Below are 15,742 nucleotides of genomic sequence, written 5' to 3' on the forward strand. Positions count from 1 at the left end.
TAAGTGATCGATGATAAGTTGGACCTAGCTCTTAGCACCTTCGCTCACCGAACGTCTCAATGTTTCGAGAAATGTTAGTTAGCACCTTTATCCATCCTCCGATTGTACTGTAACCTCCTTTCTCTTATGATCATTCACGATTTTCTCGAATTCCACTCTCCGTTTTGGTTTTGTAGTATACGTTTAGTATATACAAGGTGTTTGGCCACCCCTGGGAAAAATTTTAATGGGGGATTCTAGAGGCCAAAATAAGACGAAAATCAAGAATACCAATTTGTTGATGGAGGCTTCGTTAAAAAGTTATTAACAATTATTTTCGGTTTCGGGAGTCAATTACAATCATTTTTTATGAATACACATATCTCCGAAATCCTATCCACTTTCTAGAAAAAAATTCGACAAGGTGTGACATTTTACGACGAAAAAAAAATTTCAAATCGTTCTAAAAAAATTATTTTCGATTACGGGGGTCAATTACAATCATTTTTGGTAATTACAATTATCGCCGAAATCCTACGCACTTTCGAGAAAAAAATTCCTTACCGAAAATCTAATTAGGTACCTAAATTTTTCGACGAAAAAAAAATTTCAAATCGTTCTTGAAAAATTATTTTCGGTTGCGGGACTCAATTACAATTATTTTTGGTGAATAGACATACCTTCGAAATCCTATCCACTTTCTAGAAAAAAATTCGACAAGGTGTGAAATTTTACGACGAAAAAAAAATTTCAAATCGTTCTAAAAAAATTATTTTCGATTACGGGGGTCAATTACAATCATTTTTGGTAATTACAATTATCGCCGAAATCCTACGCACTTTCGCGAAAAAAATTCCTTACCGAAAATCTAATTAGGTACCTAAATTTTTCGACGAAAAAAAAATTTCAAATCGTTCTGGAAAAATTATTTTCGGTTGCGGGTGTCAATTACAATTATTTTTGGTGAATAGACATACCTCCGAATTCCTATCCACTTTCTAGAAAAAAATTCGACAAGGTGTGAAATTTTTCGACGAAAAAGAAGATTTAAATCGTGCTGGAAAAATTATTTTCGGTTGCGGAGGTCAATTACACTAATTTTTTGTGAATAGACATGCCCCCGAAATCCTGCTCAGTTTCGAGAAAAAAATTCAGTACGTGCGGAATTTGAAACGTTAATAACTTTTTAACGAAGCCTCCTTAAAACGAAGGCTACTTAACTTGTCGAATGTCTTTACTGAAGTTGTTGGTGAAGTTGCAAACAAGTTACACGATAGTATTCAGATTTCTAATTTTCAAGCGGTTCTTGATTTTGGTTTTATGCACATATTCGTGAAGAAAATCTTGTTATATTCATTCCGCGTTAATATTGTACCCGTATCGACGTTCGATGGTAAAACGTCAGTAAATTAGATCAGGTCTCTCGCGATTAAAATTAAATTTCTGCCTCTCCTCTTTATTTATTTTATCGATACGAGCACCATATTATTATCCGTCAAAAATCCATAATGGGTTCAAAAAATTTGTTTGAATTTCCAATCGTTTTTCCGATAGTACGCATCTCACTATGGATCTATAAATATTCACCACGTACGCACGCAATGTTTGAAAGTAATAATTCAAAACCAGAAATATATCTAAAAGAGTGGGTGAGAGGAGTCCCGCACGAGGAGATATTTTATTCATGTGGAGAATAGTCGACTCGCGTCCCTGTTTTCCGCGCATAAATTCAGTAAAATCGATCTTCGGAATGAAAACAAGCAGCAGTTCCTGCGTCTAAGCGCTCGCCGCCACATCGAGCATACGTGTAACCGTTTTTACTGTATATTGGTGAGATAATACACGTATATTGGCTAAAAATATAATGATGCACAATCTTCCGTCGGTGGTTTCCGTGTAACGTGCGCCACGATTAATAGAACAAAGTTTAGATAGCAAAGTTTGTTCGTGTTTTACATTCTGCTGCGTTATAATGCGATATCACGCACAGCATGGTTAGAAACTCTCGAGCAGCTACAGTCGTTCCTTTCACGAAGTACGTTGCAATTTGTTACAACAGATATGCATTATAAAACGCATTAACGGGCTCGCTGAACTTTCCTCGACGGTGGAAAGATTAAATACCCGAATGGGTGTATTTTCGATCGTAAACAACAAGCTTATCGACGTTCGTCACTAATATTGGTTTCGTTAAATTTATTTCAGGGTCCACCGCAGCCCGGACAGCAGATTAAATTCACAGTCGGAGAGTCTTGCGATAGGATCAAAGAAGAATTTAATTTTTTGCAGAACCAATGTCACGCGTAAGTAAAAACAGACACGTTTTAATTTCACTGGCAACGTTTCCCCGACAACTTTGGCAGAAAATGGGACGCTCGATTATTATTCTCGAAAAATACGAGAACAAAATTAGAAAAAAAATCCTCAAACGCCGGAGTCCCGAACAAGATGGCGTCCACCCCTTAAGTTGCCAATTAACGTCTCGTCGTTTTGCGTTCGAAGTGTGGATCGACGAATTCGAAAGCGTTAAACGTTGAAAGTCGAGCATCCGACATGAAACGGGATTCGAGTTGAAAGCAGCGTTTACGTGCGGGACGTTTATCAGCAAGAGGCCTCGTCGGCGCTGAAGTGGAGTATAAAAACAGTTGCCCTTAAAACTTGGACGTCCATCGAGTCGGTCTTTTTACGAGCTACGGAACGTCCCCTTTGGGAATTAATGTTTATATATATAAAACGAAAATAAAAGGACTGCCATCCGTGGCAGATCCGAACGAAGGCCCTCTCCGTACCGAATAAGTTTATTAAATCGCCCGTATAGCGAAAAGAGCAGAGTCGTAAAACGATTGAACGCGGCACCTGCAACCGCCTCGTCGCGGCTTCCCTCGGTTCTCCTTTTGTCTCGGTAGCTGCATACACGTCCCACGGACAGGTACACGTCGCGAATCGAAAGAGCCTGGGAATTCGCGCAGCTGCTTCCACGGTTGCACGCGATCTGCAAAAGCCATAAGTGATTTACGACAACGTGGCTATTGGCAGACGCGTAATGATACCCATGCGCTGTAGCCATCGCGAATACGGAATTAAGGAAGCCCCCGGCTGCTGGCTGGTGCTGCATTTTTCAACGTTTCGCGGATCGAAACTCTCATTGTTCCTACGTGGAAGTTTCCTGTCGGAAGTTTCAAGCTCTTTCCTTTTACTGTCCCGTTCCGTTCCGTACTTTCTTTTATTTTTTTCCTTTTTTTTTTCTCTCTACCCTACCTTTGGCTCTTTGAAGTTGGCAGACGCACGCAGCGCGGTTCCCCAGTCGATGGAATATAAGAGACCGGGAGACGATAGTAATAGTCGCGATATGCACTTTAAAGTGGTCGATGGGACATCGAAGCCTGTTTTCTTCGTGCTACGGATACCCGTCGTGTTCGAGCACGGTATTTTTGCTCGGGTTCAACCCCTATGCTAGTATCACGCGATGTTTCCTTGTGCACTTTGCGAGACGTCCGAGGGTCTCTCGATGCCACGCGTTTCAGTTGTTTAATCGAAAACATTGTTCGTTTGATTTTTAATGTTGGGAGGGCTCGAACGAAGAAACAGACTTTTTTATTCTTTTATGTTAACTTGTAACAGAAAGGTCGAGTAATAGGTCGTGCATCTATGCAGGGTGTTCGGCCACACCTAGGAAAAATTTTAATGGGGGATTCTAGAGGCCAAAATAAGACGAAAATCAAGAATACCAATTTGTTGATGGAGGCTTCGTTAAAAAGTTATTAACAATTAAATTCAAAAATTACAAATCGTTCTGGAAAAATTATTTTTGGTTGCGGGGATCAATTACAATCATTTTTGGTGAATACACATACCTTCGAAATCTTATCCACTTTCGAGAAAAAAATTCGTTACCGAAAATCTAATTAGGTGCCTAAATTTTTCGACGAAAAAGAAAACTTTCAAATCATTCTGGAAAAATTATTTTCGGTTGCGGGGTTCAATTGCAATCATTTTTGGTGAATAAACATACCCTCGAAATCTTGCGCATTTTCGAGAAAAAAATTCAGTACGTGCGGAATTTTAAACGTTAATAACTTTTTAACGAAGCCTCCCTCAACAAATTGGTAATCTTGATTTTCGTCTTATTTTGGTATCTAAAATCTCCCATTAAAATTGTTCCCATTGGTGGCCGAACACCCTGTATATGTAGTACTCCAAATTATTTCCGAAACTGTTGACGATACTCAAAGATATAAACAAAAGTTATTAACGTCTTCTAATAGTACTCTATTAAACCGTTGAATATTTCTTAGAATTTGAAAAAATGTCAAGGATATCCCTACACTGGAAAAACTGGCAGTCGACGCGTTAAGAGAGCAGTTTGACCTAATTTTGTTCCGCGTAAAAATATTTTGATAATAAGGCGATGTTGTTATTGTTGTTTTAAGAGCACGTGTATCTCAAAGGTAAATTTTAGAGCTGGCAAACCCGTCAGCCAGTATATCGATATCGAGCTTAAGAGGTTAACATATGTTCGCTATTGTGATTTGGACGGATTATTTGAGATATTTTCCAACCGGTTAGAGACGAGGTGAAATCATACACACTGCGTCTACGGCGGATGTACGTTGTTATTACAGACATAAGAACGACGAGTAGACTAGGACGAGCCGGAGTCGTCTGAGTTACTAACGTCAATCTATTTTCAGACGAGACATTTAAATCTGGGATTTGCAAGAGTGCTTGATACTTATTGAAACGCAGTAGCAGTAGTATTTATATGTATATCGAATACTTGATGTAATTGTTTAATGTTTCCTTTGTTAAATTGTAAATATTTAGTTGATATTACTTCATATGAAGAAGTTAGACCACCTTGGTACGTTCAAAAATTTCATTTACATTTGAACGATGATTTATCCTCGACAGCCCTATTGATTTTAGAACAAAAATTTAAAACGTACATATTCCGGTATAAAATTAAACAGGTCTGATTAAGAACGAGCATGATTAAGAATCGATGATAAAAATATTAACTTCGATTGTTTAGCGAACGAAATTCGACTCGTCGCGAGTAACTTATCCGTCGTGGCTGTCGACAGGCCTTAACGCACGCGTCCAAAAGACCGTTCGCGTCAAGCAACGTGTTTCGTCGAACGACAAAAGAGAAGCACACGATACGCAGCGTGACACACGCTTGCCAGACCCTAAGAACGAGAAAGTAGACGCGAGGATGAAAGAGAAAGGCAAATAGATTTCATTGGCAGTGAAAAGGCCGACAAAGGTTGGATTACACCCTTATTAGTCTAAACGTGTCCGTCCATGTCACACAAGAAAAATAAAAAGATGTGAAAGAGGACGATGCCCTTAGTCGACAGGGAAGTGTCTTTTACCCGGTAAAAATAGTTGAAGAGGATTATAGTCTACCCGCTACGCCCCGAGGAGTTACCAGATACCTAATTGGATTGGTCCTATCGTTTCCAAGGCATACTTTTTCCAAAAGGAACCAATAGCGACGATTTTAGACTTTGTGGGGCAAGGAAACCAGTGGTGGTCAAACCTTGTCACGACAGATACCATAATTCGCCTATCAGATATATTCGAAAGTCGAAAAACTCGGAAAAATTTTAGTGGGAGATCCTAGAGGCCAAAATAAGACGAAAATCAAGAATACCAATTCGTTGATCGAGGGTTCGTTAAAAGGTTATTAAGATTTAAAGTTCCGACTGTGCGCGCACGCAGCTGTTCGCAGATTGCCGTTCTACAGGTGAAACTTCAAGCGTTAATAACTTTTTAACGAAGCCTCGATCAACAAATTGGTATTCTTGATTTTCGTCTTATTTTGGCCTGTAGAATCTCCCATTAAAATTTTTCCCAGGCGTGGCCGAACACCCAGTATAAAGTGTGTGTCACCCAACTGGAGCACTTCAAATTTCAAATTTGTTTTCGAAAATATTAACTATTTAAAATATGATAATGTTTTTTTTAATGCAGATAAAATATCGAAAGCAAGGAGGCAATGTCGTTTGTTACACGGTGGGAAAGGTCGATGGAAAGCGTTGAAAAACGTTTCGACTCGAAAATGTACGCCGTATCGATAAATAAATCTGCCGTGGAAACGCTTGAAAACATTTGCATAACTCTAATGCACGGAGCTCGATCGCGAAACCTTCGGGACACGTCGAACACGGTTTCGCGTGTATGCGCGTTCACGTGTATGCATAACCGGGGCGATAATTAATATTAACGTAACGTTAACGCTGGCGAGCGTAAAACTCGTCGTAAAGGTAGCTCGAATTTAACGCGCCCTAACTGTACTCCGCGCGGATCGCGTAAGCACACGACCATTACGTGCACGAACGATAAGGGAAACGTTGCCACGATATCCTCCCTGCCCAACATCGTTTAATCTGTGCCTCTCTTTTCTCTCTGTTCGCAGCTTGAAACTCGAGTGCGAGAAACTGGCCACGGAGAAGATCGAGATTCAACGACATTACGTGATGGTAAGGAATCACCATTCTGTAACACTAATTCCGGTTAAGCTCGTGTACCCTTCTCTCCCCGTCTTCGCCGTAGTCTCTCTCCGTTTCCCTTTCTCCGTTCTCGCGTGTCTCTGTCGCTCCCTCCGGTCTCTTGGTCCCTCGTTTTCCCTATCCAGGATAATCATGCTCGCTCGACCGCTAAACCACCTCGGCTTCTTAGCATTAATTGCATCCTCGCCGCACCGACTTTACATTGGCCTGTTACGCGCGCGCTCACGCTCCTCGCATATTCGCCCTCACGTACACGCTCGGCCGCAGACCGTGCGCGCCTCTGTGTATCCGTATATTTATCTTGCGCACCTACTGTGCATAGCTAATGGCTCTAAGAGGGCAGCGGTTCTCATCGATTCAGCCGCGGACCATTTGGCCCGGCGACCGCGAACGCTCGTCTTCGGACACCTAATGACAAAGCAATACAGCTCCCGTGGCGGCGGACCGAGCAACGCTGAAGGATAATGCAGCCAGTTGCCCTCGTTGGCTTGTACCCTGAATGCTTCCCCGACGATCGACCGCCGTAAACCAGTCTAATTATACCGATACGCGCGCGTCCCGCGAGGAAATCCGAGCCGCGTTGCTCCGCCGCACGCAAGGGGGGATTTATTGCCGGGTGTTTTCATGGTAAATTCCCGTCAGTTAACCCTCGCGAAATTGGACTGCGTGCGCGAGAAGGGCGAACCGGGAGGGAGAGTTTATCGTGGATCCGGTGACATAATTAATCGACGCTGATATTGCGGCAATCGTTCCCGACCGTTCGCAAAATCGCCCCCGTTCGCTCCGCAAAGACCAAACCACCAGCCGTGCGCTTTCTTCCGTTTTTTTCACACGATTTTTTTTTCGTGTTATGTTTACAGTATTTTTTTTCTTATCGCGATCATCAATAAAATTTTGGGGGGTCCTGTGGAACAGACGGAGAGAAAAGGATAGGGAGAACGTTTTTTCTAGACACCCGGGATATTGGGAGTCGATCGAGTGCTTGCGAGAGGAACGGTCCCTCTGGCGGCGAGCACGGGGAGTGACGGCCCCCGAAAATTGTGACTAAAGTATAAAGGTATCTTGGATTTGGATGAGTCTTGGCGTTGCAAGGTTTACGTGGTCGTTGATTGCGAGTTTGAACTCAAAAATAACATATTAATAAATGATAACGGAGTTACAAGAGGTTTTCCGCCCCCAAAGTTGGGGGTTAAAGACACATTTTCTTGAGCATCTCGGAAACTAATGATCGCAGAAAATGAATGTTAAATGTCAATGTATGGTTTACCATAAACAATAAGATGGCGTAAATGAAAATATCGCCAAGTCATAAGCGCCACTATTTATACGGTTATTGCAGTAGACTGTGCTGTATACCAATTGTTAATTATTATTTGTTTTTTCTTTATTCGCTTTCAATGTGAGTCGCCGCGTAGTGAAATGTTTTTGTAAATAACTATTAAATTAATAGTTTCTTGCCATGAAGAATTCCTTTTTTTTATATAAAATGACGCATATTAGAAAAGTGTCATTGAAACAATTTTATTGAATATGTAACACGAATAATGAAAAGGAGAATAATAATATTATTAGCAAAGTTTGCTTTGTCGAAACATTAGACCTCGTTAGTAGATTGTAAAAATTTCCAACATTATTTTTTCTGTTCGCACATTCCGATGAATGTATTTTTATAGCGAGAGTTTTATTACGCGTTTGGCTTCGACAGAGGTAATTGGACTCGTCTTATAAATATCAATTTAGCGAAGCGGTTTCCTCCAAGCAAAATCCCAATCGAAAGCTATCTAAGAAGCATTTGCATGCACCACTAAAAGGCATTAGCACATCTGAAAGCGATTGTCGATCGCAACTGCTGATGCCCATGTCCGACTGCCTGAGCAGAGCCATCCGTGTCCAAGACTAGTTAGTATTTTATTACTAATTAGAAATACCGTTAACGCGATTAGTTATGAGCACCTTTTAATATATTTCCATTAATTGATACGTACCAAGTGTTCAGCTATTGACGATAAGCTTTTTTACTCTACGAGCCAAAATAAGACGAAAATGTAATAGCAGAAGCTTTTTGTCCGAGTTATTAATTATCAAAAATGCGTGAAAAAAAAAATGGTAGCCAATCCTAGATTGTTAAAAAATTGCTAGGGCATTTTGGAGCTAGTAGAACTTAAACGAGCTGCTCGGAAACAGTTCAAAAACCACTCCGAACCCGTTAATATTGCGTCGAAAGCAAGGCCGAAACCAGTATTTGCAAGTCGCGTCTAACAAGGAAAGTGAATTGAGATAGACCGTGTGCATAAGATCGAGTAACAGCGTGGGTCCCGGGATCGATCATGCGTTCGGTAGTTGGTAATTTGATTCCACGTGCGAATAGGCAGCTCGCGATCGAAGCTTCAAAGAGACGCCGAATCGGCTTATCGACGCTAGTTTCCAACCAATATGTTCTCCATTTTGTATTTTCTTAAGTACCGTCGATGTTCCATAATTTCCCAACTTAAGTTTTCGACTGTATCTCGACGCGTGCATCTTCATTCCAAAATGGCGTCGATACGCCGCCCACGAATCGCCAGATAATTTCGTCGAAATTCGCGTAGGCCGAATCGTAGCGCGACACATTGTATAAACGTACGCGAACAAGTCGGTAAGTAAATGCAGTATCTTGTTCGAGGCGTGCATCGGGCCGATACTAATTTATTGTTGTCCCTTGCGTGGTTGGCAGCGCCCGTTGGCTGTACTTCTGCCTTTGGCGCCCGGGGATAAAGGGGGTGCAGAGGCTGGTCTGTTTTTCTCCGAGTTGCTCGTACACGAGGGAGTGTCTCTACCCGTACCTTCTTGCTCTTCTTGCGCGTACCGTTGTACAGTCTTAATTGGCGCGGAGGCGACTAGTTTAAACACGATTAATCAAGCGAACGAGCCAACACGGTCGCCGCCGGAGGAAGTTGCCGCGAAGAGAGAGAGACTTCGGAGATTTATCGGCACGAAGTACGGTCGCTCGCGACTCCCTAAGACACGTTCTGTCTCATAATTTCTGTTACCGTGGAATGTAGATTTCGTTGGCCACGAGACATTATTATTGCGCGTAGCGTGCGCTAAACGCATTGTTCGCCGCTAAACGATACTAGATACCGCGAACGTCGCCGTAAATATTATCGCGACCGTTGCGCGCATGCCGCCAGGAGACCCTTATCCCTTTCCAACCGTTTCGCGTTTTAATCGTGCGTAAATAATAATAATAACGCTTCCCTTGCGCCACGGAACAGAATGTTCTCTTGGCGGGTATTGGTATTGGTATTCCCACCATTTAAGTTCTTAACACATCGACTGTCACGTCACCCATATATAAGAAACATTATCTTTCAACAAGGAGCTAAAAAAAATTATTTCTCGAGATTGGACTTGGAATTCTTTACACGAGGCTATAATCACGGAGGGTTTATATTTGCCGCCACACCAAACGACATACACGCCATCTATGGTGTTGCTGGTCACGCACTGTATTCATATCTTTTTCACCATACTTATAATCCTAATTAATAATAGGAATCCTTCGCCATAATACAAAGTGTTATGAGCCCAGGGCGCTAAAAAATAAAGTACTTATTTTATGTACAATATTTCTGTTGGAATTTAGTGTTCCATGAAACCATGTGTCTGTGAACTTTCGCGATATTGAATGGTTCTTTGTGCTTTGCGTTGTTATTTTCTTTGGACTATAAGTTAATTCGGAATAAAGACGATAAGAATATGTCTACGGAAAATTCGAGTGATGCTGCAAAAACGCACTTTATATTTACTGGACTGTGGGAATGTGTAATAGGCGAAGAAACAGGTCCAGGAGAAGATAGACGAGCATTAGCAAAAATTCGCCTTAGTGTGAAGATGCTGTTACAGTTAAGGCTGCATGGATAAATTTGGAAAGGGGCTTGGTTGAATACTACAACTCCTCTACCAAAAGCTAAGCGAATATATTATTGTCCTAAGAATAAGAAGAAACCAAGAACAAGGGTCCATGAAGATAAGAAAGGTAAGGTGTGTAAAAACAGGAGATGTTTATTAATGGTAGCCTTTGGTTGTGGTGGCAAATATACACTCTACATTTCCTCCGAATGTACCAACTATAATTAACAGTTGGGAGACTACAGATAAGAAACAAACATAATCTCTACATGTAGAAATAATATTTGATTTGGTGTCAACTTGTTAGAGGTGTAGTCGAGTCTACAAGGCCAATTGTTAAGCCTTTTCTAGGAATTTTTGAGTGTAGGAGTCTCTGTAAGTAATTTTAAAGGCATGGTTGATAGCAGTTGCTTCTGATTTATAACACTAATAGATAGACACACGGAAGATGAAGGCTTGAAATTTAGTAGCGCAGCGTGCAAGTATATACAGATTTAGATAGAACTTGGTGATTTGAGAATTGTCGGTATGTCAGGATCGGTGGGTGGTAAATTAAATAGCTAAATCCGGCACTTTGAGGCAAGGATGTAGCGACCAAGGTAACAGAGGCTAAGAATTCATCTCTGTCGCGTATTCAGCCAGCTAGAACGTTGGATCAAAGGAGCAACATGGTTAAATTTACGCAAACAGTAACAACAGCAACAGGGGAACAGAAGTGAAGATCTAGACGAATATTATAATAATGCTGTTAGCGTATCGAGATTAAATTTATTTCGAAAAAAAAGGTGTACTGTAAGTCGCGTAATTAATTCGTTTTACGTTTAAACCTACGTTTACCCCTTCTGCCTCTGCTTATCGATAAGGGTACGGTTATAGGATTATTGGTTGCGCCGGAGTTGCGTGCTCGGTCCAAGTGGACCGCACTCGGAAAAGTTTTAGGGAAACACTGGTCCCCGTAGAACCAATTACGTGGTTTACGGGTTCCTCGCCGCCTATTCGCGTCGTAACCGTACACGAACGCGTCTTCCACGAGAGTCTGGGAGGCCTATCGATTTCCAGGGTGCTCGTTCGTCCGCTCAATAAAAATTTGTCGGGCTGAATTACTACACCTCCGGCACGCCTTGGCCCGATCATTTATCCCCCCTAACAAGATCTCTTTCCCTCTCACGCGGACTTGTTCGAGCAATAGTACCGGCGGCAGTAAAAAAGGCCTGGTCTCTAACAAAAGGCCGCTTGTTAACTCGCTTAAACGACGTGTACAGAGTACATCTCGGTGGGGTGTCGGAGCCAAGGCGGAGCGAAGAGGCGAAGCAAGAGAAGGTGGATGAGGACGAAGAGGAGGAGGAGGAGGTGGAGGTGGAGGTGGGGGCGGCGGCGAATCGAGGGAGATCGCGTGCTTTTTCTCGTTCTCTTTGTCGAGTTCATTAACAAGCGCCACGTTAAGGACGCCCGGTGCACGGGGGTCGAGGCCCGCCACGTTAATTTGTTGTGCAAGCCATAATGAGTCGCGGAAGTTGGTCCAGAGTGCGCTACTGCTAAGGGCTGCTGCCGGTGCCGCTGATCGTCGCTGCCTGTTCCCGGTGCAGCAGTTGATCTTAACAACCTCTGCCTCCTGCCCTCTTCGCCTCTGTTGCCCTCTTCCCGCGTTTCTCCTTCTTCTCCGCTCCCCCCTCCCCCCGCACGGTGGCTCGCTTCCACCCCCCCCCTTCTCCCTCGGGTGGAATAACTTACTTACGACGCAATTAATTCGCCCGTGTAATTACGGGGCTAATGGCCCGTAAAATTAAGAACCTGTACCTGGCTCTCGAGCGTGTTGCACGCGTTCTGCTACCCTTCGTTCCTTCCCCTCTTCCTGTAGCTCACTCGCGCGTTCCGTCACTCTCTCTCTCTCTCTCTCTCTCTCTCTCTCTCTCTCTCTCTCTCTCTCTCTCTCTCTCTCTCTCTCTCTCTCTCTCTCTCTCTCTCTCAGTTTCGTTCGCTCGGTCGTGCAAACGCACACGTGCACGAGCCCCGGCGTTCTCTCGTTCGCTCCTGTGTCTCTGGAGTGTACTCAACTAGACTCGATTAAGTTTATCGCGATTAACGATAATTAATAACGCGTTACCGCGGAAAGTGCAGAGAGCCGCGCGCCGAGAGGGCAGATATAGTTCAGGCTGGTGTTGCGCGGCGCTCGTTCTCGAGATTAATGGTGCCCGGGATGTTAATGACGCGGAGGCAGAGGAGGACGACCGAAGCCGGTGCCGGTTGGAAAGAAAAAAAAACGTCGAAATAACGAAGCAAGACACGGACAAATCTGGCAAATGATGTTAAATTGCCGTCGGCGGGAAGACGCCGTAGCCGGCGGAAGGTTGTTGCGCGCGCAACGCAAACGACGAACGGCATCATGGGTAGCGAACGCGCGCGCGATGCTAAATGACCACCGCCGGGAGTCGACTGTTAAGTAATGACGCTACAAAACGGTCTCCTCTGTAAAATGCACGTTTACCGCAATTATGACCGCCTCTTCGCGGTCTTGCTAACGACCGGCCCGTTGATAGCCGATGAAAGAACACTTTGCAATCGGGAAGTCTCTAGGTTTCTCCGTCGCGGCGGTAAACGACAGCACGGTTGTTCTTCTCGCCCGTGGGCGATTCGTCGAGTCTCGTTTCTCGCTTCCACGGCATGATTCTGGAAATTGGGATAAACCGTAATCGGTTTTTCCACGCGTACGAAACTAACGGTCATCGTAGTCCATCGTTGCACGCTTACTGTCTCCTACCTGGCGATTAAACGCACGTTAAAATTCGCGTTAGTTCGGAAATTTACTCGTACGTAACTTGTTACTGAAGTGTGTCGGTTTTTGTCACGAGCATTCTGTAAATTAACGCATTAACGACGGGGCATTTTTGTTAAAACTTTCCTATACGACGGATGATGTATTTAGACTACTATGACGTATTCAACAGTCAGAAAAACACTAATAAATATATGTTAGAATGCGTTGAATAAATGTAAAAATGCACCACTGTCATAAATAATACCGTTTTCGGAGTAATTACTAGAAAAACACACATTTGTCGTGAAACGAGTATGCTCGTTTCCTGTTGGTATTGTATCAAGATACGTGAGTTAATATTAAAGCAACGATTCAACAACAGCATTTGCGAACCATGTATAGAAGTTATTATTTTGTATCATTTTTGTCTAAAATTTATGGACATCACAAAATGCTAAAAAATGGCGATGGAGATCCATGAGAAAAGAGATAATATATTTATCGCCTGTCTCGTCAGTAATGCTATTTGAGAGCAACCTTGTTGTACGTACATAGGCTCCATATTTACAAATTAATACCATGAGAAACGTTTATTCTCCATTTTAGCACAGTTATTTCCCTCCTGCACTCGTACCTAACAGCGTCCCATCTGTTAATAACGCATAAATAAGTAATTTCTCTCGCGCTATCTCGGAAGCTAAGTATTGGAATTTCGCGACTCACTGCATCTATCCTTTCTGAAGTGGTAAAGTGGTGAAATGGCAAGGTACACTAACGCTGTAACGACGGACATACGTCCAACGTATGGCGTTTCAACCGTTTCCTCTAATTCGTCATAACTCCGGGAGTAAAGCTTGGACAATCTACGTTCGCGTAACATTTTTTTAATTCCAAGCATCGACATGCAACGAACTCATTCGTCAAAGTAACGAGTCGGTCTTGCAACGCATACTGCAAGCCGAAGTGTGATTACTTAACCCAGGCTCGCGTTGTTTTGGGATTAATATTTTTATATTTAAAAATACACGATAGCTTTAGAAGTTATTTCTCGTTTTTTGTACGGTTCATTAAGAGTAATATAGAATACAAGAATTTCCAGGTTCTCCCATAAGTACAATAAGTATAACCAGTTGAAAAATAATACTTATGGACCATTCTAGCAAACACACCCAAAAACTATCGAAGATTCGCGGTAAAACAAAATTAAAAAATTACGTATCCTCACAGATTTACTTGTACGTATAGATAGCACATCGAGACTGCGATTCGCAGTTATAAACTCGTACAATTTCGCTCTAACGAGTCTCGTTTTCTCTGTTGCAGTACTACGAGATGTCGTACGGCCTAAACGTGGAGATGCACAAACAGGTAAGTTTCAGACCGTCCTTTTAGCCTGCTACTCCGCCCTGAGAACGCGTTGCAGCTGTCTCCTCGACACGCAACATTGTTCGTCCGATCCACGTGCGCCAATTTCGCCTTTGGAAACTCTCCCCTTCCTCCCCGTATCTCCGTTCCTTTTTCTCCCCGTGTGTTTTCTCAGTCGCGCAGCATTCTTTCCCGGGCTCGTCGCGAGACGCGCGTTGGTTAATGTCGCGTGTTTGCCGAAGTCATTAAGCGGGATAAGTTTGTCCCGTGTACACGGCCGAATAAACATTTGCCGCGATGACTCGGCGACACGGAACGGGGCTCCGAGAAAATCCACAAGCACGAGGGCCTGCACTTTCGACGTTGTTCCGAGAAGTCGTCTCGTTCGATAAACCGGTAGCCAGACGCGCGCGATTCCCTCGAAAATCCGCCATTGTGGGACAGTTGCGCGCCAAACGCGGGATAAAAAAAGTCATCTCAGACGAATATTCAACGAAAAGGAATTTATACCGATATTTAACTTCGGTTAGCCTCGAAATTAATGGACATTAAAATCGTCGTGTACGAGTGTATTGTGTTTTTAAATTAAATGGTAAATGAAATTGAGTGAGCTTGAGTTTTGTCAAATTAGACTTCGATACCACTCGACTCTATTCCCCTTTTTATTCTGAGATGAATTCAACACAATAGAGTGATCGTTTTACTTGTTCGTTAGAAAGAGTAAAGTCTTAATTCTATTTTAGAAATGAAGTTTACTGCTACTAGCTGCTTAATTCTGGTTTAAAATATATGTAATAACCGACGAGGGAGTGATTCCTCATGAAAGATGAAAATGGAGAAAAAAAAATTTTTTCTTATGTCTATTTCGTTTCGTAGATACCTAATGATATTCGGAGACTTGTATGCCTGTGCTATTGCGTACGATTTGACTAGCGTTCATTATTTACTGTTTCAACTTCTACTGATGTCCAGTTCTGGAGCCTGTTACACGCGACTCCATACGTTTTCGAACTCAATTTTCTCAAAAACGAAGCTTCGTATGAAAAATTTGTACTCTTTCTTTTTGACTTGTTTTTTTATGAGGAATCATGTACAGAGTGTTCGGCCATCCGTGGGAAAAATTTTAATGGGTGGTTCTAGAGGCCAAAATAAGACGAAAATTAAGAATACCAATTTGTTGATGGAGGCTTCGTTAAAAAGTTATTAACGATTAAAGTTTCGCCCGTACTGAATTTTT

General features: G+C 42.6%; 1 protein-coding gene across 2 annotated transcripts in view; it reads left to right on the forward strand.

Annotated features, from left to right (window-relative positions):
* Window positions 1-15,742, forward strand: part of LOC122400412 (protein groucho-like) — a 106,353-nt gene that overhangs the window by 47,414 nt on the left and 43,197 nt on the right. For both annotated transcript variants that reach the window (XM_043401866.1, XM_043401867.1), the window contains exons 2-4: window positions 2,185-2,282; window positions 6,401-6,464; window positions 14,464-14,508. In XM_043401866.1, coding sequence (XP_043257801.1) covers window positions 2,185-2,282; window positions 6,401-6,464; window positions 14,464-14,508 — 207 coding nt within the window. The remainder of the gene's footprint in view (window positions 1-2,184; window positions 2,283-6,400; window positions 6,465-14,463; window positions 14,509-15,742) is intronic.

This window comes from Colletes gigas, unplaced genomic scaffold, assembly GCF_013123115.1.
Source record: "Colletes gigas isolate AHSC1104 unplaced genomic scaffold, ASM1312311v1 Colletes_gigas_Sc00018, whole genome shotgun sequence".
In the NCBI taxonomy this organism is placed as follows: Eukaryota; Metazoa; Arthropoda; class Insecta; order Hymenoptera; family Colletidae; genus Colletes; species Colletes gigas.